This window comes from Pholis gunnellus (genome assembly GCF_910591455.1).
Source record: "Pholis gunnellus genome assembly, chromosome: 16".
In the NCBI taxonomy this organism is placed as follows: Eukaryota; Metazoa; Chordata; class Actinopteri; order Perciformes; family Pholidae; genus Pholis; species Pholis gunnellus.
Genome location: NC_136543.1, coordinates 16,722,390 through 16,746,140, shown reverse-complemented (window position 1 = coordinate 16,746,140; position 23,751 = coordinate 16,722,390). Strand labels below are relative to the sequence as shown.

Sequence of the window (23,751 nt, the reverse complement as noted above, 5' to 3'; positions counted from 1 at the left end):
AACTGAGGTTATGTAAACTGGTTTTCCATGTTCGACCACTAGATGTCATCCAGCCATAACATCTGAGCGGTCTGTGTGCAAGACTCCCTCTGATAAAGAAACACAGAAATATCTGCATCCCTGAGTGTTCCGTGAGATGCAAACATCAAACACCTCTTTTGACCTGTCTCATCAAGCTAAAGAGGCTGATTACATCTAATTAGTGGCACCGTTTCCTCTTCACACACACAACTTTAGTTGATTGTTAAAATGGCACAGTGGGAATGGACGAGCTGCAAGTACAAAAATACACAATTTCAAGATTTTAGATTGAAGTGTTGTCTGCTATTATATAAGTAATGAACTGAGTGATTGATGGTTTCTTGGCTCTGTGTTCAGCTAGGTAGGTACCCAGATGTCTGAGGAGGCTCTGAGGATGAGGTCTTGGCCTTGAACCCCACCAGCATGTCAGGTAAGATGTCTGACCTGATTACCCCAACACGCACTCGCAGCCTCGTTCCCCCAGGTTTGTTCCAAATAAGATTTATAGTTTGCGGAGAGTTGATATTTAAAGCAATATTCACAAAACCTAAATGCGACCTTTCAAAACAACAACGTTTCCCCTGAATTATATTCCTGTCAGGCTAGAAAAGACTCTGCAGCTAGACTATCATGAGACACCAAAACTGATGTTGGGTTTTTCGAACTTAAACCCGATAATTCAAATGTATTCAATCTAAATGAAAAAAATGAAAAATGTAATTAGACCCTCGACACATTATCAGTGGCATAATCCCTTCAAGTGGGTGTGAGTCATTGTCTATCAAAAATCGGGAGACTTTTAGAAGTGCTTCAGAATCTAGGCAGTTTGATTATATAGATAAAGTACAATGACAACTGAGCTCCAGAGCAAATCAAGTAACTGCACATGGTGAAGTGCTTCTGCCAATGTTAAGAGTGAACTTTAAAGCTCAACTTTGTTTTCTAGTGACCGGTTGTCCCTGGCGTAACATGAAAGTCGTCGACTTTCTGACATAAGTCCAGCTTTAAATGGCGCACAGCTTGTACCACTGATCATGTAAAGAGGGCGTCAGACAAACACCATTTGCATCCTAATTTAACGGGTTAGTGATGAGCTGTCCTCGCCAGCAGAAGACCCTGCTTACTGTAAGACGCAGTGACCAGTGTCCTCCGGCAGCAGGAAACCTTTGTGGTGTGAGGGAAGATAAAATCCACGTGAAAATCAAGTTTAAATCAAATGTCTCCTTTTTTAAAAGATAGTATTTTAAGCCGAAATGAATGTCTCAGAGTTATAGTTGAACACAATGTTTGTACTGAATAGATATTAAGCGCTTTATTATTTAATTGCCTAATGATTTGAGAGTTCAAATGTGTCAGTTTGAACTTATAAAGCCACTCTGCACCACTTTACCGCCTTTTCCGACCCCTTAGCCGTTCATTCATTCAGAGCACACTAGGAAAGTAGACTCCACTTGCACACGTAACAACCCATTTAAAGGACCTGTTGCTGTCCTCAGACGGGACATTCCTGTGCATTTGCTTACCGAACGTAGTCGGTGTACACGGCAAATTGGCCGTGACGTATGGATTTAGCCGGTCCCCGTGACCCCGCTGATCCGTCACATATGCTATCGACCTCAGCATAGTGAACAGACAGGAGCTTACACGCATCACATGAGGAGACAAACCCGATACCCTCGTTCGCTGTAACACCAGACTAACGACAACACGATACTGTGACAAAGTGATGTTTCTGATGCTTAATTCACTTTAACCTGCTGTTCTATTGGCATCTGATTGTTTAATCCTTTTGATTTGATGTGAAAAGAAGGGGAGTGTCAGTCTGCCTCTCTCACCTGTTTCACTGAGCAAGTAGCTTTTCTTTTAAAGTGCCTCTCCCATCTATTTTAGAGCCAGCAGGAAATTGCTCCCCCGGCTGGAAAGATGAGGCCATTCAAAATGGTAATATTTATCCTCTCTCTCAGCACTGCTTTTCCTACTCTCTGTCAGTCTGGGTGAGCTTTGGAGCGCTCAAAACTGTGCTGGAGCTTTTCACTAACAACTGAGAAGCTGTTTTCCCGATTTTAACCTCTTCCACATGTTGCTTTGAATGTTGTGAAAAGGCCTTGAGACATATTTTTGCTCATTTCTAGGTTCATGCTTATATTTGACATGCTTCAATGTTCGAACAACTGTTTTCTCGTACCGTCGGTCTGAATATAACTGTATTCACCGTCCTGTCTGAAACGCTAAGTTGTAGCGCATTTCAACGGAATTGCGTTGCCAGGCAAGAGTTAGGTCCATGTTTACTTCCCGTCAGCTGATGTCCTTCACGTACACTGCACCAATGAACATACTTTTGACAATTTATATCCGAAAATAAACGTGGACATGTTTAGAATATTTACATTTAAAACTGTGAAAGGCAGGTATTTCTCCACGGATTGAGCGTTTTGATAATTTCACAGTATTTACATATCGCACTTTGAGACGTTTCTAGGGCTAAAACAAATAGATAAACCTGTTGGAAAAAGCATCACAGAATAGCCTGAAGTCACTTTAATGGTAGACGTTTACTAACTCTTTTGCTTTGCCACATAATCACTAATGGGAGTGTTTGCATGCAGTGGAAGCCTTCCACTTCCCTCTCCATCTCAGCTTTCCTCATTCTGAACCTACTCTGCACTGATTGCTGGTGCATTCAAGGACACTTCAGTCAGTGTTGTTACAGCTTCATATGACCTTTTTGTAGAGGTCTGGGCTGCTGTGAATGGACTATATATTTATTTCTGTGACGGCAAAGAAAAAACTTTTAAAACGGCCTCAATACAGTTTATTAAATGGCCTCAATTCATATTTCCATGCTTGCATTTGTTGAGTTTAGAGGGTTGCTAGAAGTATTTATATGAGGGCATGTCTGGTGTGTGCACGAAGCAGTTGTACGAATTACATTATCTTGATGACATTCTGTCCTTTATCACGTCCTCTCCTTTAGCTCCTTGCAATAGATTAGAAGGCTAAACACACTGACTTAGATGTGACTTTGAGGTAATTACATTGTTAATCAATGTTGACCGTATAGAGAGCCACTGGTCTTTTACTACATTACTACAGTGTTTTTTTTTCTCTGCACCTACTGGAGAATACCTGTTAGTGTAATCTACGCGACCGTGGCTAAATGGAGAGCAGGGCCGACCTTCGATCAGAGGATCGGCGGTTCGATCCCCGGCTCCGCTAGCCGCATGTCGATGTGTCCTTGAGCAAGACACTTAACCCCAAAATTGCTCCCGCAGCTGTGCCTACGGTGTAGAAATGTGATATAATCTGAATTGTAAGTCGCTTTGGATAAAAGCGTCTGCTAAATGACTAATTAGTATTCATATAAGGTGCTTTAGAATTTTTTACTTCAAGTTCAAACAGAGAGTGCTTTTCGCCAGCTTTGTTGTGATGTTTAAGTTGGAATTGAATTCTGTGCGTCTCAGGAGAAATCTTGTTCAATGATGTTTGCCTCCAGAAATCTCTGCTGTGATGATTCACTCATTACATCTCCATCTCAGCAGTGGCGTGTCTGCAGACTTCTTAATGAGATCAACGTGCGGAACAAAAGCAGCGCTGATGAATTGCTCACGACAACGGGCACAGTTACTTGTAGAAGAATGAGTCCAGAGTTGTTTTTGTTTACGAGCTAGAAACCTTTTCAGAACAAAAATGACAGGACAGGAATACTTCAATATACACTAGAATGATAAAACACAAAAAAAATATGAAGAAAAACTTGTTTTTTAATTCTGGACTAACTTGAGACTTTTGGGTGTTTTTTTTGTGTTTTTTTTTATATTTGCGAGTAAAACTTCAAGCAGCTTGTTTCACGTGTGCTTCATTTGGCATGTCGACTAAGAACAGACCATAGGTATGGACTCAAATGATGTCATTGTGTCACAGTGAAGTGTAGTTTCAATCCCAATTTGCACATAATATAAAATCTTAAATGATATGATAAATACACATTAATATATACCAGAAACATCAAAACTAGAAACTATTACAATAAATTGAAAATTTGTCCCCGAAATATACATGTAACACGAGGTGCAAAATTAGATATGTTAAGAAATGTCCCATCAAGTAAAATATTGAATAAGTCAAGTTATGCAATTACATGAAATGTATGATGCACCTCTAAAGAGACGCACCAGGAGGCGATCATAAGAGCAACATGTATGTGTTACCCAAATGTATTTCCTAAACAAACTAGGAGAGCCTTTTAAAATTGAGTAGATAAGGAGGCAATCATGTACTTAATTGAAAAACTATATTCATAAGTTTAGAGCCATCATCGGAAAAACTACGGGCCAGGCTTAAAGAACAGGCATTAAACCTGGCACTGTCGATACCTGAAAGATTTTTATTTTACATCCAATGTCAACATTCCTTCACATCCTCACGCTGTACGTCGGTGCAGGTCCGGGTGTTATTGCGGTTAAGGCAAACTGGTTAGGGACTGGCAACTGAAGCACTCGGTTGAGGTTAGACAAAGATAGTGATCATAGTTGATTTAAAATGTTTTCTTTTTTTTTTTAACGGCGAGCGAACTTCCTGAAGTGGCACTGAACCTTGTGCATCGGAATCCAATCCAATATGGATGTAATTCTTCGGGATACTGGGCTGCCTTTCTTTGTACCGAGCTGCACTTCAACCTACGTACCTGATGATGATGATGATGTTGTCGTCGTCCCGTCGTCCCCCCTGTCCCCCCCGTCGCCCCCGTCCCCATCCATTTTGCAAGCATTCACTGGATGTGTACAGTTCTACCAACATAAAGTCCAAACTATGTGTTTGGACTTTTGTAAGATAACTACTAAAATGAATATAGTTCAAAAAGAGGAGCAGTGTATCTAAAATAGATTCTTGCACTTCATTCCAAAGTGCGGGATAATCCTCTCAAACTTGAACCTCCGGCGATGGGAGCCTTCTGTTGATCAGAATCAGCTTTATTGTTCCCCTGAGCTTAACCCAAACTTTAAGGAGAAAGGTTCAACAACTAATGTGCCCTGTTCAGGTAACGCAGAGTAGCCGGGGACATCTGGCAAAGCACATCATGTCAACTGAGGACCCGGGGTGAAAAGAGATTCCACACATAACTCCCTGGCCTAAAGTAATCAATTGGGGAGGGCATATATCTGTGCAAAATCCGGCTGCAGGGTCATTGTGGTGAGGTGCCATCCGGAGGGAAACTCTGTCCCTGTTGTCAAGACAAGAACACGATGATTGTAAAGTAGAAGTCTTTAAGTTCTCTAAAAAAGACCGGCCTGTTGTTTACCTCAACCGTTTGTCAGGAATACCTGGACCCAGCTGCTGGAGACAAGCCGTTAGTATTTATACTTACTCAGCATAACTTTACACAGGAAGTGTGAAATATTCTTGTGGACATCCTATTCCAACACGTGTTTATTACAGCAAGGTTAAAGAGGAAAAAGATGCAACTAATACAGGCAATCGGGGTAAGTAGGGAAATATTTTTATTGTTTAAAATGTATCGTAGATTGTGCTATTTTGTAAAGACTAAAATGTATTCGTGTGTTCGTTTTCATTGACTAAAAGTGACGCATTTGTGGCTATTCTGAAAATGCAGAATGTGAATTACAAAGTAATCTTAAATCAGCTTTTTTTTCACACGATGTATTTAATGTGCAGATGTATCTAATGGTAGCTGTGAACAAAAGATTAAAGCGTGCAAATGAATCATTTAGATAATTGCAATAATTCATTAATTAATCTTGTTCAATACCTTAATATATATATATATATATTCAGTTATATAACTAAAACTATAAAAACGATTATAAATCAATTCTACATTCACTTAAAAGTAAAAATATGTTCGAAAAATAAAACATTGAGGTGTTATAAAGCATCAAATCTAACAGGTGTAGACTTTAATACTGTCCACTCAGACAACAGATTGTTAAAGTATTGACAGGGCGTAACACTCAGTCTGATGGATGCTTAACGTACTGTCGAGAGTCGAAACTCCAAACAAGATTAGTCCATGGTGAGGACATCACCTCATCAAAAAGTTAAACTGGTATCAAGCCCTCTTTGGAAGCAGATTTGCCTCATAGGGCCCGTCTCTTACCAGCTGCTGCATGTTGCTCACATGAACTTGTTGTCACAAAGTCCCACTTATATCATAAATAGAGTCAGTAATCCCAGGATAAGCCCTTTTTTTCAGACAGGTTTTATAAAGTAGACGTTGATACATTCATTTTTGCCTGGTTATCCAGTTTATACAAATACATTTTGACTGCGTTTTATTGTTTATTTGTGGTATTTCGCTTTCAATTACTCGTGGACAAAGTGTTTCCGTATTGTATCACAATTCCCATAATAGAGTAATTAATAAAACAAGTTTTAACCGTTTTATTTTGAAGTGAAACACTTCAGTGTTCTTGATTAATAATGTGATTCTAGTGCCAGTTCCTGTTTGTTTGAACATCATATATTGTAGCAATTTATTTAAGTAAATCTTAAGCAACGTCCCCAAAAAATATAAAATAAGTCAGAATTCGGATAATTTTAGACATTTGTTCTTGTTTAAGTTGAAATGAGGTTAGTCTCGTATATTCTAATCATTGTTTGCACAGCCTCAAGAGTAGCTCACCCTGTATTTCACTGCGCATATTATAACGTGTAAAGGCTTAACTGACATTAACATGACGATTCATTCCTAGTGGAAATCGACTTCCTTATCTGCAGTATATAACTCAGAATATTTGTTGTAAATGTATTGTAATCACCTATATGTAGTAAAAGATATAGCTATAAGACATTTAAAAGTTGGGAAGTTATTTTAGGACATTTTCAAGAGCATTAGTAGGACCCAATCACTAACCAGCTTTTATATTTAATTTTAGATATTTTAAATCATATTGTGACCAGCTAGTCATTCATACACTATAGCATACGGAGTATCAAAAATCAATCAAAATGTATTTGTATAGCACATTTTAAAATACAACAACGGTTGCCCAAAGTGCTGCACATACAGTAGATGAGCAGTCATACAGTCAAAGACTGGATTAATAACAGTAATTCGACATTAAAATCACACAAAAGTGCCATGTTAAGATCATAGGTGATATACAGCTTGAGCGAGGTGGGGTATAGGGCTGCAGCAGGTCAGACAGATAGACTTCTAAACACTTATAAACAAATAACGTTTTAAAATTAATTCTGTCCTCTACAGGTAGCCAATGAAGAGATTTTAAGATCGGTGAAATGTGTTCACGCCTGCGTGTACCAGTTAAAAGTATGCACACATCCAACATGAAACAGTTAATACACAGGTAATATGCACTTAGATGAATACAAATGAATATTCTTTATGAAGTATTTCACATTAGCACAAATTATATAGAGCTGAAATTTGAATTTCTGATGGGTTTTAAATAGTTTTTCATTGGGCAAAATGCTTAATCGTTTGTGTGAAAATAAAATAAAAATGTAAAGGGCATTTTCAGACACAATAGTAGAACTAATTTCAGTAACTTGAGATTGAACTAAAGATGGGTCAGGTTTGACCAATTGAACTGTTTGTGTTACACATGAAGAGGCCTTTCCTACATGGTGATCGTCACTGTTAGAAAAAAAGGAAACAAAAGTTTCTGGATGGATACCGTCAAATTACAGTAACTGAAAGTTACATTTAATAAACTGTAAAAATGTAGCACAGGTCAAAAGGAATTAAATTACATTGTTACATTGTTATAAATGTGTATTAAACTGTGGGAAAACAGACATACTATTTTAACATTTAAAACAACTACATTTGAGGTTAATCTCTTTAAATGTAGGGCATTTATTATGAAACAGACAGTAATTGCTTATTTAAATATTTGTTTTTTTCATGTAAAATATAGTTAAAGTAAAGGATTTTTTTCTTTTTCAAGAAAGTCTATGTAATGGGGAACAGTGATTAAAAACTGTAAATATAGAAAAAAAAAAAAAAAAAAAAAAAAATATATATATATATATATATATATATATATATACATACATACATACATATAGTTATATAGTATTGATTGAAATGCTGTCTTTGGCTAAAAGTTAAAGGGGGCATCTTAAACATTCCCAATTTGAATACTTCTTACATTGTGTTATAACTAAGTTGTATAACACTGTGTGTGTATATATATATATATATATATATACCAAAAATAAAATTAAAATAAATGAATGAGAGAGCAACATTTTTAAATAGGATCAAGCTCAAAACCATTTATTATGCAGATGTCTTTATAATCCTGCACATCAATTATATTGATTGAGTCTTTTCTAAAAGACGTGACTGCGAGCGTGCAGACTGGCTGCAATTCAGAGAATTCAGATAAGTACAAGCAGCAGGGAATCTAAAGCCCAAACTGCACGCGTCTTTACTCAGACTTCGCCATGTGTTCAAGTCTTGCTTACGGCCCGCCTCAACGATCCGTTATCCACAAGATGTTCTGGTTTTGGTCATCTTAAGAAGATCTCAGGCGCCTGTGTGATCAAAGCTTTACAGAAGAATGCAGAAACAAATGATGGGATGTATTTTTTTCTGAATTGCGAAAGTGCAAAACGGCAACCATTTAGATCAACTTTAAGATATACCTCAAATACATGAAATAATACTTTTACATTCAGACTTTTTAATTAAGTAATTCATCTTAACAATACTCATTTTCACTGAACAGAGACTGAACGCATCATAATGTAACTGAACGAAACCTTTGTTCGTTGGCCGTTAGCGGTGCTGCTATCGTTAACTAGCTCTCCTGTCAATGTAAACACGGACTAGTTGCTTACAATGTAACATCATCAAAGATCGGCATCTAGAGAAGCATAGATACTGATGTCCTCATCCCATATTTTACTTAATATTGGCGGGTAATGATCATCAGTAAAACTTTATTTCACACTTTGATGGACATATATAGACACTGAATGATCCAGTCCACTTGGTTGGTAATTCAAAGGTGACTATGATGGACTACCTTTCAACCAGTAGTCTCTTCAATCATCCAAATCTCCTCTGGAGTGCCAATGTATGGCTTCATATAATGTTTTTATTGTATATATTAATGTATACTGTTGTTTCCATGTATTCTTACAGTAATGAAAAATGAGCATTTATGATAATCAGTAGAATAACTATGTTTAAAATGTCAGAGAAAGTACTTTAAATCATGAAAAGTGAAAGCGTCCACAAATAAATAAGATAATAATCACAATAAACAGGCTAAATTAATTAGTTTGGTCTGATACTAACTGTTTTCTGAAAAATGATGCGAAACCTGAAGTTAACACAAAAAAGCATTCAGAAGCCTCTTCTTTTTTTGTATGTTTGTTTTAGTTAAAACATTTCTCAGAACAATTTTTATACAAACAACCTGTTTTGGGTAAGTATGAGGAAACATTGTTACTTTACTGTAGAAGGCATTATGAATCCCAGCAGATACACATCCTCGCCATAAGGCTTATCCTTTTTCTATTGAACAGGAAGCCTGAGTACAGCCAGTCAATACGGCTGAGCATTGACTCACGCATTGACTCAGTGTGTTGCTCGCGTGTCTCACATTTTAGGAAAACAATATTGATTTTTTCTGAAGTCTTACTTAATGACAAAATCTGATACCTCAATTTAGACTTCACATTCATTTTTGTTGGCATTGTTTTTTTATCTTATTATTAAAAATAATTGAATTAATTATCGCACATTTAGATTTTATTATATGCATCTTATTATCAGAAAACGAAAATTATAGTTTATTCCCTGATTTGATTTGCCCATTAATCTAAATACAGTTAGTTTTTATTTTAGTTATTTTAATTTATCTTATTGAAAGTTATATATTCTCAGTGATTCATGCATCAAAATACTGCAACGAGTGTTTCTTATTTGCATTCTGTCCATTAGCCTTACGATAGGGGCGAAATGAATGTTAGTGTCAATGGTTAAAACTCAGGGTGTGTGAACATCAAACTTGGTTGGAGTAATTCTAAAATACCCATAGGATAAGTGAGGGGTTAAAAGTCAAAGGTTAAATGGTTCAGCAAGGTATTATATTAAGGAGAACTATCAATTTATACAGATATGATAACCCTCTTAAAAAGGCTTTTTAAACAAAGTTGAACCTTTTTAGCTTTTTTTTTTATAGTTGTTTTCCAGTCGTATTATTAGATGTAGATGCAACTTGCAAGGTCTTAATCTGTGACAATGCCTCTGTCTGTGACACATTGAGGATTTGTGGAGTGTAAGATTAGAGCTCTGTGTCGTCATAAATCTCTGCTTCCCAATTCGGCCGTGCGGTGGCGGGTGGGGCAGTTGAGAGGTGTAGTCTGTGGATTCGGTGTCTACATAACGTCAACCTCCCTATGAAGTTTGTTTTCATCCAGACCAGGAAACTTGTAATTGTCACATTCGCATTGGCTTGATGCTCTTTTTTGAACCAGATTTTTTTTAACCTGCTAAGATTTCTTTTATTGGAGAACGAAGAGTTCCCCCCACAACTTTTTATGGTGCTCTGCTGTGGCTCTCTACGATGAATTACTGCATACCAGACATGTATGAGATGCCTCACTCGGGGATGGGAGGCTACGCGGTGCAGGGTGGTGGGGAACACTGCATGTACTCGGGCGAGCAACCCGGGTACGGACACTGTGAACCCCAACCTCTGCACCATCCGCCTTGCATTGAGCAACAGGCTTGGCCGCCCAGCCAGCACTACTCTTGCTCATACGCGGGTGATTCTCCTGTTTTTAAGAGCGAGTTTTGCAGCATGGAGATCCCTCTTAGTCATTTCCACCATCAGCCTGAATATTTCCCTGAGATCAAATCTGATTTCTCACACCTGCAATGGATGCAGGAGGTGCACAAGAAAGGTACGACGTACCGATTGGGATTGTTCACATTTTTGGTACACGATTTAAATCGACGAATGAAATAGTTTTGTTTTGTGGTTGTGGCTCTGGATTGTGTGTAAAGAATATGGACGTTGAGAATATTTTTGGTAATTAGTGCTATCCCGTCCTTCATCAATCAATGAATATACGATGTCTGGGGGGGGTTTCAAATTAAGTCTAACGAGCACAAATCCAAGACTTAAGGCATCATGCGGCGGCAAGTCTTTGAGCGGGACTCTGTGCATCTGATGCTCAGAGTGTTTGACTGAGGCGGGCGGGGTTCCTTATTGATTAATGGTGAGGCAACAGAAGGCTGATGCGAGATTCTTAGGAAACCCCCAAAAGGATATTGATCAATTCATCTCCGGTCCTTGAGTCTGCCAGAGGTCAAAGTATTGATCTCGTTAGGCCGAAAGCCAAATCTTAATACTGCAGAAGGTGTTAACTCAGTTAGTTAACAGTGTCAGATGGACTTACAAGGGTCAGCTTCCTTTTAAATCGTGTGACTTTTCCAAACCACATTGCGCACCTGCATGTTACAAATGGAAGCAAAGGAACAGTTGCTATACTGTATAGATAGATTTTTAGCCTTTTATTTGAACCACATTTATTTGTGCAATTTCATTTTCACTTTTTCTTAGAAGAAAAGGAAAAAAAGAAAGAAAGAAGCAAAACAAGTTAAAAAAATACATTTAAAATACAACATAACATTACAAAAATGTTATGTTTTTTGTTTTTCTCCCCCAAGAAAATCTGATATTAACCATTTGCTCTTCTCTCCAGGGTACATTCCAAGTTACCTAGACAAGGATGAGCTATGTGTAGTGTGCGGGGACAAAGCCACGGGCTATCACTATCGCTGCATTACCTGCGAAGGTTGCAAGGTAACACAAGCGACTCTTGATTGTTTGCAGCTAATTCTGAGGATTTTAGTTTTCAAGGCATTTCTGAGCACGTGCCTGTCTGCTCTAAAGGGTTTCTTCAGGCGGACGATCCAGAAGAATCTCAACCCGACCTACGCTTGTAAGTACGAGGGGAAATGTGTCATCGACAAAGTGACCAGGAACCAGTGCCAGGAATGTCGCTTCAAGAAGTGCATTGTTGTGGGAATGGCAACAGACTGTAAGTGCGACATGTCTTCATGTTGTGTCTGCGTCTTGTTCTGTTTGTGTGTTTCTGTCGATGTGTTTAATGTATCAACTGGGCCAGAGACCACAGAGAAAATTTGCCATCAAATAAATTAAGTCAACCAGACTACAGTGACTGACTATTAATGACTACTCTTAAAGAGTACCATGTTGAATGCCTGTTTTGGGATTTTAATCTAAGCAACTATTGCCCTGTATTTTCAACTACGTCACAAATACATCATTCCGTGCATTTTCCCCCTTCTCCTCACTCCTGATTCCCGTCCACTCTAATCGTCTTCCCCCCAGTGGTGTTGGACGACAGCAAAAGGCTAGCCAAGCGGAAGCTAATCGAGGAGAACCGGGAGCGCCGTCGGAAGGATGAACGGCAGAAGACGGTGTTGGACCGACAGGAGCCCACCCAGGAGGAGTGGGACCTCATCCGTATGGTGACTGAGGCCCATATGGCCACGAACGCGCAGGGCAACCACTGGAAGCAGAAGCGGAAATTTCTGGTGAGACACCCTCCTCCCTCCCTCCCTCCCTCCTCACCACAGCCTTCATTGTATTGATTACCCTGCCTTATCCAAACCACCCCTCTCCCCTGACCTCCCCAGATCTCCCCCTCCCACCCTTCACAGACCCCCTTCCACATCATGCCCCTGTCTCCTCCACTTCCACCACAGCCACTGTTCCCTGTGTTAATATGTCCGTGTGTTCTTTTTGTATCTCCTTGTAGTGTGGGGAGAATTAGCTGGACGATCGGAGAAAAGTGTGTTCAACGCAGCAGCGCTAATTTATAATGGAACATCTTATTCTTCTCTTTTTTTTTTTTGCGTCTTACAAAGCAATGATCCTTAATCGCAAATACTAATAACTTGCTTTTTTTGTGCCGTTTCATTTTTCTCTCTTTCTGTTTGTAGCTTTTGATTTCACTCCTCACCCTTTTTTGACTAATTTTCTTTTCCTTTCTGTAGAGTCTTATTGCTCTCCAGACTGAAAGTCCATCTCAACTGTTGACTTTATTTGGGTTTCTGTGGCACGATCAGAAAGAGCACTCGTTAAAGCGCAACATTGAATTTAAATGTTTTTGGTGTAGTTGCAGTTTTTTGTTAAGGGTCGGAACGTCATTTGACGAGGAATTTGCGAAATATTATGGCATTTTGAGAGTACTAGGGAAATAAAATGTTTGTAACTTTACGGATAAGTTGCTTTACACACGTCGCTTTACACGAATATAGCGGAGTCACTTAACGCGAATATTGCAGAGTGTGTTTCACTTCTGCACTTTCATCACGTTAGCTTGTTTTTTCTTTTTTTAACCCAAACTCTACTGTAAAGTAGTGTTGACGCCTTTCGAGACACATTTAAAAAAGATTAATTTAGAAATGTTTTTTAAAAGCTCGGTTGATTGAAGTCCTACACAGTCGTCCATTATTAAGAATGAATTTCTGTGTAGTCGAGTGTTTCTGAGGACCCGTTTTGAAGTCGTGGTCCTGAGCCTGAATCTTGCCATAGAAACCCATCTTGGATTTCTGTCCTCACACTGTTTTCTCTCTGCAAACTCTTTCATCTGTCAGTTTTAACGTGTTTTCTTTTTAGTTGGCTTGACGCGGGTTCTTCATTGAAACTTCACAATTCCTGTTGATTATCCAACAGGTCGAGGAAGCTATGCTTCTTAATGAAATAACATGTAATTTATTCTATACTTCTGACCAGAGTGCAGCGGGGGTGAAGGAAACTAAGGTACGGACACAAATATTTATTGAAATTAATATACTGCCTTTCAACATGTTTACATGCAGAGGACATTATGTGCATTGGATTATACGAGTGTGAAATCTCTGTAGTGATGCGTCCCCATTCAACATATTGTAAACTAAATCAAACCACTTTACTCACTTTCAAGTTCTTCCGTTATCGTATTTGACTTTACTCTCGTCATCGTACCCTTGAGTTGTTTATACGTAATGCTAAGATCAATGCTGTTCTCAATAGTATAAATGTTTCTACATACTGTTTTATTTTTTATCCAAACTTGGAGACTGTTAAGACGCTGACCGTCTCTCTTTGTTGTTTTAGCCCGAGGATATTGGTCAAGCGTCCATGGTCAATACACCTGAAGGAAACAAAGTGGATATAGAAGCCTTCAGTCAGTTTACAAAAATTATCACCCCTGCCATAACCCGAGTGGTGGACTTTGCCAAAAAACTGCCAATGTTTTGTGAGGTAAGTGCAGCAGCTTATTTGCTAAAGTTTCATGTAGATAAAGAAGAAAGAGTTCACAATGCTTCCTCTGGCGGCGGCGGCGGCGGCGGCGGCGGCGGCGGCGGCGGCGGCGACGGCTGCGCAGGTCGAGCTGTTGACACGTTAGGGTGGATTTACAGTAAAGCCACCGATGTCCTTGTAAAGCCACCAATGTTATTGGCTTATCTAAGATATTTTGGGAAGTCAATAACATGAGATTTAAAAAATGAAATTATTTGTTTATGCAACAAAAATGTGTATAGATTTCCTAAAATGTCAAGTATCATCAGGCCTCAAAATAATAATTTAATAATAATTGTTTAGCACTTTTTAGAGCAGAGCTACATTGTGCTTAACGCTAAAAAAAAGTAAACAAAACACAATAAAACTGTAAGACAATGGCAAAAGTCTTACATCCAGCAGGCTTTAATTTAGAGTAAATCCTACACATTTGGTTGTCATCACAGAAGGTGTCAAGTCAACAATTAAAATGAAAAGTATCGAAAGTTGTAATTTACAAGTCTGTTATTTCATAGTAAATGTTTTGAAAGCTTCCTTGTAAGAAGTATTTACTGGTACTTACGACAAAGAAAATACGGACAAATAAGTTATTTTGTCAGTTGTTGTAAGAACTAATAATAGTTTTTCATCATTCATGTATTATTGGAAACTAGTGTGCGAATTGAACACTATCTCTATTTTACATTTAAGGAATGCAACTGTGGTTTATTTTCATAGGAATAGAGTCAACAGGCAGTTTTCCAAGTTGTTCGTACTTCCTGATATGACATTTGGTCTGACTAGAAATATTTCATTTCCATACCATTTTGGGTTGGAAATAATACAACACAATTTACTAATAATATATTATGAATCATACTATTAGGTGAGCTTACTATTAATGTACTATAAAACATGTGTGCTCACTTATAGCGTACGTACGTAAGGTCTTAACCAGTGACGTACGTATAGCTTAATTTAACGGTATTTCTGCTGTTTTTAAAGCGCACACCATCATTAGATCATCCATATTCTTCTCCTTGGCTCATCTGTTTCTCCTTATTATCAGCTGCCTTGTGAAGACCAGATCATCCTGTTAAAAGGCTGCTGCATGGAGATCATGTCACTGCGAGCTGCTGTTCGCTATGATCCGGAGAGTGAGACCCTCACGCTCAACGGCGAGATGGCCGTCACGAGGGGTCAGCTTAAGAACGGAGGATTGGGCGTAGTATCGGATGCTATCTTTGACCTTGGTGTGTCGCTGTCCTCCTTCAACTTGGATGACTCGGAGGTTGCCCTTCTACAGGCTGTCATCCTGCTTTCATCTGGTAAGCAGCTGATGTCCGGATTATTGTTACATATGAAGGCATGAGCTAATTAGGTCGGCCTTATTTTAGCCTGTTGACGTATTTGTTTTACAGAACTTTCCAAAGCAAAGCCATCATGACAGAAGAAACGGTGCATTTTAGAAACCAGTAAAGCAATAGTTTATTATGGGATTGCACAAAAAAAAAGAAAAACAATCACAAAGCTCTCTTCTCCTGCTGTTTCAAAATCCATGTTGTTTCCTTAGTAATGCTTTATTCCCTCCTGCACAGATTGCATGAACCGTTTTGTTGACATTAAATCCATACCAAAACCACAGTTTAATCAATTAATCACCATCATTATTCTGAGGAGCTTTGTCAAGCTGGCCTGGTTTTAGACTCCACCACCATTTCTCTGTGTGACGCTCTGCATCTCATTGGAGATCAATACTGTGTTGCTGTGTGTTGTACATGTAGACATGACATGGGGTAAACTGGCCCATCTGTCTACACTCCTTGCACACTTACTGTAACCACAAGGGTTTAATCAATACAATGTACAAGGCTAAATGGCTGAAAGCAATCAATTTGGATTGAAAGTTTATACTTGGAGCTATCATTACTACTTTTTAAGTTGACATTGTTTTGGGTTAAAAAGTACAGTTATTTGGCATTTATGGCAGAAAATGTATCATTCCATTTAATGTCCGACATAGGCCCAGTTTAAGTTTAGGATGTAGATTTACAAAAACAGCCACAAGGGGGTTCAGTGAGCCACCTCAACCAATGCAAACTGCACCTGTGATGTCAGGATAGTATAACATTTAGAGTATATAGAGATCAAACACGGTACCTAAGTATTACTAACCCACCAAGTGAATTAATGATTAACACAAAGTTTCAATATCTACTTGATTCTGTATCGTAACGAAGTACAAATCATGTCACACATTTTGTGAATTTGTATTCTGCTGCAGAAGAACTGAATAAATGGATGCAGCAGCTGTAATGCTCCACATTCTAAAGACTGGTAACGCTTTCAGGGCAATTTTGTGCATCAAAGTTTCCCAGAGTTGACACAAAGGCATATTGTGGATTTATTTTGCTGCTGTGAAAGAATCAGAGGATTGCAACCATTGATTGCAATCATATGAATGAAATCGGGTGAGAGATTCTGCAAAGAATCAGAGCTTTTCAAGGTAATTATGATTTACCAGAATTTGGGACTCTTTGTTTTGTTTTTTTTAGCTGCGGCCATCATTTCTATCAGTTATAACTGTACTCACCGCCACAATTGCTGATGTGTGGGAAAACAGTGACATAGTAACCGCAAAGTCAGACGAACAGACATGTAAACAAACCAACAGATTGTCTAAACCACTTTGGTTGGCGGTCAAACTGAAAGTGAGTGCACCTGAGATGAAAACTGCGCATGCACATCTGTGTTAAGTATGGTGCATGAAACAGGAAGTGTTAAAGAAAGTCTGTAAACAGGGATGGATGTTCACAACAGACCTTTTGGGTGATTGATTTACTATTAACCTTAATTTTGTGGGTTATTGGGGTTATTGTTTTGTTGTTTGTTTGTTTTTCCAACCTGCGTGAACCTGGCTGCTTGTGTTCCTAATCATGATTAGCAATGTAGCTGCATTCTCAGCCAAGCAATTAGCTTAGTACCATGTTATTATCACTGATTGCAATAGTGGTCCTACCTAAGAAAAATAAGATCCAAGTTGCCGCAATTATTCTTTAACCCTGGAAGACACGTCTTCAGATAATCAGACAGGTTGTAAACAATTCCACGATAGTCCAATTCATTTGATAGAGGAAACACAGTTTGAGTAATAATTTTACTCTTCGCCTTTATGTTGTAAGCATTCATTACAGACTTGCCTCTCGGTTCAACTTTGACCCGCTGTGCTCCGAGATCTCCGCAGAGATTATTCTCACGTATACTCTCTGCTTTAAATCACACCTACTAATAACGTCAATGTCTTTTTGTCATCAGATCGGTCGGGCCTGAGTAGCGTGGAGCGAATAGAGCGCTGCCAGGAAGAGTTCCTGCTGGCCTTTGAACATTACATCAACTACCGAAAACACAAAGTGGCGCATTTCTGGCCCAAGCTGCTAATGAAGGTGACGGACCTGCGGATGATCGGCGCCTGCCACGCCAGCCGATTCCTTCACATGAAAGTGGAGTGTCCCACCGAGCTATTCCCTCCTCTCTTCCTGGAGGTCTTCGAGGACTGACCAATGGATTTTAGTATGTACGTGTGTGTGCGTGTGCGTGTGCGTGTGCGTGTGCGTGTGCGTGTGTGCGTGCCTGTGTGTGTGTGTGTGTGTGTGTGTGTGTGTGTGTGTGTGTGTGTGTGTGTATGTGCGTGCGTGCGTGCATACGTCAGCGCCTGGGCACCCTGGTGGTCTCGGGTGGAACCAGCCGGAGGCCCGTCACAATGAACTTTCTATTAGCACTACTGAGTGTCACTTCATTCCATAGTTTAGGAGTAGCTCTCTGGTGTAGTTTTGGATGGAACCATTCCTTACAGTGCGGGTACATGTGAATAGCATTTTGTTCTTTTACTTTGGTTTGTTTTGTTGTTGTTATTGTTGTGGATATAACCTCTCACCTCGGATTTTATTATCTCTTTTTTTTCCTTTTTTTTGATGATTGTACAGTTGGCATAATGGTGATTTCATGGTGAACACTTGCTCATTGATTAGAAACCATGAAAATGTTGTATTTTCCTTCCTTTATGTTGAAATACTCAAAATGTCTCAGAAAATAAGTAATTGTTAGAGACCCGTCAGCCTTTCTCCCACCTACTCGACTTTATTGGACCCTATTTGTTGGTATATTAACTGTCATATAGTCAGTCATCCACATGGTGAGTGTCTGAACTGTGCCTCATCATCAAACTGTGACCTGACCCATTAACAGCAACACTCACTCTAATGGACAGCAGCTCACAGGCCTTTGTAAGTCTCTAAGTGGCCACACATCACAACGTTAAGTGGGAATGCGGCGTTCCAGAAATGTCGGAAAAATCTGAATTTGCAACAGAACAGCAACTCTAGGCAGAGCTTCGATAAAGAAACCTGGGTAAGATCTTGCTACAACACCTTTTTCTGAGATAACATTATTTGATGCCACATCTAAGTGGCAGCATACACTTTTAACACTACACAACAATACTGTTTGTAATCCTCAAAACCCACAAGTTCAGTAAAGTATGAGCATAATCCTGCCCGTTTCTGTAGGTAGCTAAATATGGAAGTTTGAATTCTGAAGACTAGCAAACATTGCTAAATGTCATGGACAACTTTAGCTGATGCACTACAACACATTCACCATGTAAAAGAAGAAAAACAAAATTATGAAATGAAAAAAATGTCAAATTTCTTTGATTTATTTTTGAAATGTATGACATTTTTGAAGGATTGGTTGGACAAATTAAGCAATTTGATGACATCATCTTAACCCTTACGAGATTGTGTCAGGCATTTCGGATATTTTGTAAAAGGATGATAAATTAACAAAGATTATTAAAGGAGAAGATTCGGTGCATTCATCGATAATTACAAATAATAGTTAATTGCATCCGAAACAAATGCAATTTTATAAGCGGATCGGCGGAAGTATTGATCCACGGCCCTAATACTCGCGTTTAAAAGGAATAAGAAACTGTACCTGGGCCGAAGAAAATCTTGCTTTAGTAAATGTTTTTGGCCTTTATTTTTTCAAACATAGAAACAATCAGCCGTTGTAAGTTCTAGCCTTACCCGCTGGTGATTCAGACTTCCGACATTGAAAGGAACGCAGCAGGAGCATTAAAATGAGCCTGTTCATCATTGCCAGAGACGGGTCAGGACTAACTAAAGCACATAAAGACACTGATGTCAAGAAAAGACAATCATATAGTACTCTGTTTTTGTGTAACAATGCCACACGCTGTGCCAAAATGAAGTCAATGATATTGAATCCCTGCTGGTTATGCTAGTTAGTGCATGCCGCTCACACGGAGTCGTCCCTCTTAGTCCACGTTTGCAGCTTCTACAATACAACCAGGATGAGTTGTTTGTGTTTCATCTCGGCCATGTTGCCTCACTAGTCCCACATACAATGAATAAAACTCCCTGAAAACGGGGCACTGTATGTTAAAACAGTGACATTGGTGGTATGGTGCTATGGTGAGTTGGGGGATAATGCTGATTGTATTGTTATTTACATGCAGGAATGAACATATGTATAACAGCGTACCACCCCTCTTATGATGGCATGCAGATACTGTACACTAACACACAAACGTGCACGGATACAGTGCATACAGTTTACCTGTACACATACTGTACACATGCACATGTATGTATGTGCATAACACATGGGTCAGACACCACCACTGTGACCAACCAGTGGGATCTGGAGGCCAAGTAAACACTGGCTGCCCCCCCCAAAAAAAACAGTATGATTCTCCATCAGCAAGGTACACTGACAAAAGTGGTGAGATTGTGAAAACGTAGCGCTCTTTCCTTTCTTTTCTTTTAGCCGGTATGTTCTTTTTTTGTTGTTGTTCTGAAAGCCTCTCTACGGTATTGTCGTTCGCAACGTGACAAACATTTGCTCTGTATATCTCGCTTTATCAAGCTTCACACTACTCTTCAAAGCAGCTTGTGTTTTAGTTTTTGTGTTTTTTTTTTCCCTCTTTTCTGTGAAGTGATGCCTTTTTATCAAAGCAATAGACTTGCTGCAGTGTTTGAATGACCCGGACCTCACACACACTCACACACACACACACCTACACCTCAGAAACTGTACAGTCTCAAAATAAATGCACAGACAATCAGAGAGAGAGAAAGGATGGGGGGGGAGTATAGGCACTCAGGCAGCCCGGTTGTTATGTCCGGGCCGTGCTGAGCCAGAGCCATTTGGTAAAGTAACATTGGCCACGTTTACATGCACCACTGTTGTCCATAGTCCTCATAGGTCATCTGCATGTTGGGTATTGAAACCCTGTGACTGAGCCCACCTGGTGCCAACAGAGTAGTCCTGGTCCCATTAGTTACTCAATTTTGTTTCCGTTTGATTGATGAATTGAACTAAAATAACGTATGAATGACAGTTAGCACAAGCAGGGACAAAGATGAACAAAACGTGAAATAAATCTGGTCAGTTATCACAACCGGGGCTGGTTGCACAAACGCATATATTAGCCTGATGTATAGAGTTAGGTCCGTCTTAATTCTCTTCTTGGGTTGTCGAATGGCCCCTTTTCAACCAAGTGCTCCCAGGAACTGAACTCGGGAACTAGATGAGGACCTAAATGTCACTTTGGTGCATTTGTGTTTGCGTTTCCGTTGCATCTGAAGAACAGTGAGGATAAGACTAGCAAAATACATTTGCAAATCGGATCTAAAATGCATAAAGTGACTTTGTTCGAGACTTTCTTAATGCTATGAGATGACGACGCTGTCGTCTTGTTGTCTTTTATAATATTCTGTGACATGACTGTTAGAGAAATGCATTGTTAACCTGCTCTCTCTTACCTCTTTTTTTATTATTAAATGTTTAGACTTTAAGACTAGTCTCAGGAATTCGGCTGCATGACTTTAAACATGAACAACATTTAAAGAAATTCCCATTCTAAGCGCAATGCTATGCTAGCAACAACTATTGCTTGCATGCTTTCAATCGGAATAAAAGCGGTATATGTGCTGTGGTAGTTTGGAGGCTTGTGTTTGACCATAAACCACGATAGCTACTGGACCTTCGATACATACTACCTCAGGAGAAGGAACAAACTAGCTGGAACTATGGTCCTAAGGTTGTAATGCAAGTGCCTAAAGTTTTTGGAAATATGTCTGGGTTCCTGCAAAGGTAAAGGGCCACAATGAGAGTTCAGCAACTTGCACACAATAAAAATGGATTCATTTTAATGCGGCATTAATCGACTTTTTTGCCACTAAGGGGCAGAACACCACAGCAAGCTCACAGACACACAACCTTGACACAGTCTGTAATGGCTCACGTGCTAGCAAACATTTGGATATTTGCACGTCCTGCGGAAACGGAGCAGCATTAGCATTCAGTTGGCGTCCTGTTTCATGGCCACCTGATGAATAGAAGTCCAATATTTTCACTCCTTCCTGAAGCTCTAGTTTGGTGTCCACCAAATCCTGATTGAAATATCAAACTCTTTATCTCCTAGAAGTTCTGCATCATTCACCAGCTAGTTACTAACTTAGTGTGTTTGACGTTGGGTGCTTGACAGGAAGCATACAGGGGGTTTATTAGAGCTTTTTGGCTGTCACAGCTATACATTAAACTACTACTGTATACTCTGTAGAGTAACAGAGATGGGTAATCATCGCAATGAGTTTACGATATATCCGCTGTTTGTCCCCCATCCCACCAACGACGATGACATCAGTCTAAAATATGAGTTTTTAATCATTTTCACAGCCAGCCCCAAGTGTCTCATAGTCAAAGCGTGCACTTTGAGGTGAGTCACAAGTCCTACTTCAAAATTCTTGATGGAGATGAGATGGATAAAAATGTAAGTTTTTAAAATTACAAAATTCCAATTTCCAGTCTAAACAGGGTAATACGGCAGACCTTACAGCAGGGTTCTTTAGTCATGACACTTCAGTCAAATCTTGAAGGCCACGTTTTTAATTTGACTAATTTAATTTGACTTTTTTTTTTTAAGGAATTAAATGTTAGCTCAACCAGGTTGGGTTATTTTTTTTAGCAGTAAGCAACTAAAACCTTACCTCAACATTAACCAAATGTATTCACAGTAACCTCAAAGCATTTATCAGTTGTAGTTGGCTACACGGTGGCAGTACTTCACAACTCACAGAAAACCACACTTGTTTGACAAATTAGGATCTTATAAAGATGATACGGCTGACATGTAAACGGTAAATCCACAATTGAGGCAGAACCAAAATAACATTGTTTGCCATAAAATCAAAATGATGACCTGAAAGATCCTGAAATGCTCTGTAGAGCTGAAGAGCTTGTGAGGATTCATGATGTGGGTTTCGTCACTGCGAGCAACGCCTTCACATTACATTCATTTGACTCCTCATTCATATAACATTGATTATTAGTGCAATTATAAGTTTTTTTTTTTACCAAATCCCATCAAAATACAAATTTAGTTTGTGTTTTTTTTGTAGGTTATGTACAAATTTGAGGTAATGGCCGTATGAATATGTTGAATTTTACATCTCACACACCATAATTACTTGAATTATCATATGCACAGAGCTGTTGGTGCATGTAAACATAGGCAATGCTGGCTGCTGGTTCAGATGATGTTTTCTGTTTTTGAAGAGGTGCCAGTGCACCGTTTTCTCTCCCACGAGTTGTTACTCTTAAGGTTACTCAGTTACAATAACGAGAGTTGCACCATAGAAAAGCTATTTTACAGTACAAAGGAAAAAGGATGTATATTTTCAAACTGCAGATTTTTTTTACGGATGTTGTTGGCATAATATGAACATGGTATTGTTTTGCATAGCGTTGGAAAAAATAAATACAGTATCTTGCTCTCAAACCCATTTCCACATCTCTGCAGAAGACCTATTAGCAAGACATTATGAATCATAATAAACACGTGAATTAGTGCAACATTAGTTCTACTATTTAATAAAAAATACTTTAGTTGGAGTTCACTGTCAGTACAAAGCGGAAAAGCTGAACACATGTAAGGTCAACTTCTTAGTCAAAGTGTAACCATCCTCAAAAAAAAAAAAAAAAGCAATCCACCGTCAGCACAGATTTCTCTCCTTATGTGTTTGAGTGTCTTCATGTTCAACTCATCTGTTCAACACGTACTGGAAAACCGTCAAGGAGAGAAAGGGACTGAGATAAGTTGTGTGTAGGAGTTAGTGTGTGACAGCAACACAGAAGATGAGAAAATAATTCTGTCACAAATTTGCTGTTTTGCACTCGGCATTTACCGGAAACATTGTCCGGTAAACCATTGTCCAGCTCTGGATAGTGCTTTGTCATGAGCGTGGAGGATGACGATGCAATTAATGTGAATTAGCTCTTGAGAATAAAGATGGTTTTGAGAGAATTTGGTGTTGTGCTTTTATTTTTGTTGCAATTGAGTCAATGG

At 39.0% G+C, this 23,751-nt stretch overlaps 1 protein-coding gene across 5 annotated transcripts in view; it reads left to right on the top strand.

Annotated features, from left to right (window-relative positions):
- The window catches only part of thrb (thyroid hormone receptor beta), a gene marked incomplete at its 5' end in the record, with an annotated part of 82,450 nt that extends 59,055 nt beyond the window's left edge, over positions 1-23,395 (top strand). For 2 of the 5 annotated variants that reach the window (XM_079176433.1, XM_079176434.1), the window contains 8 exons: positions 379-451; positions 1,912-1,962; positions 11,728-12,066; positions 12,381-12,586; positions 13,731-13,817; positions 14,154-14,300; positions 15,388-15,646; positions 17,634-23,395. In XM_079176433.1, coding sequence (XP_079032559.1) covers positions 445-451; positions 1,912-1,962; positions 11,728-12,066; positions 12,381-12,586; positions 13,731-13,817; positions 14,154-14,300; positions 15,388-15,646; positions 17,634-17,875 — 1,338 coding nt within the window. In that variant the 3' untranslated portion in view covers positions 17,876-23,395. Of the gene's footprint in view, positions 1-378; positions 452-1,911; positions 1,963-10,583; positions 10,924-11,727; positions 12,067-12,380; positions 12,587-13,730; positions 13,818-14,153; positions 14,301-15,387; positions 15,647-17,633 lie in introns of those variants that run through there. The other 3 variants (XM_079176436.1, XM_079176435.1, XM_079176437.1) reach the window with 3 other exon arrangements.
- Positions 23,396-23,751: the final 356 nt, after the last annotated feature.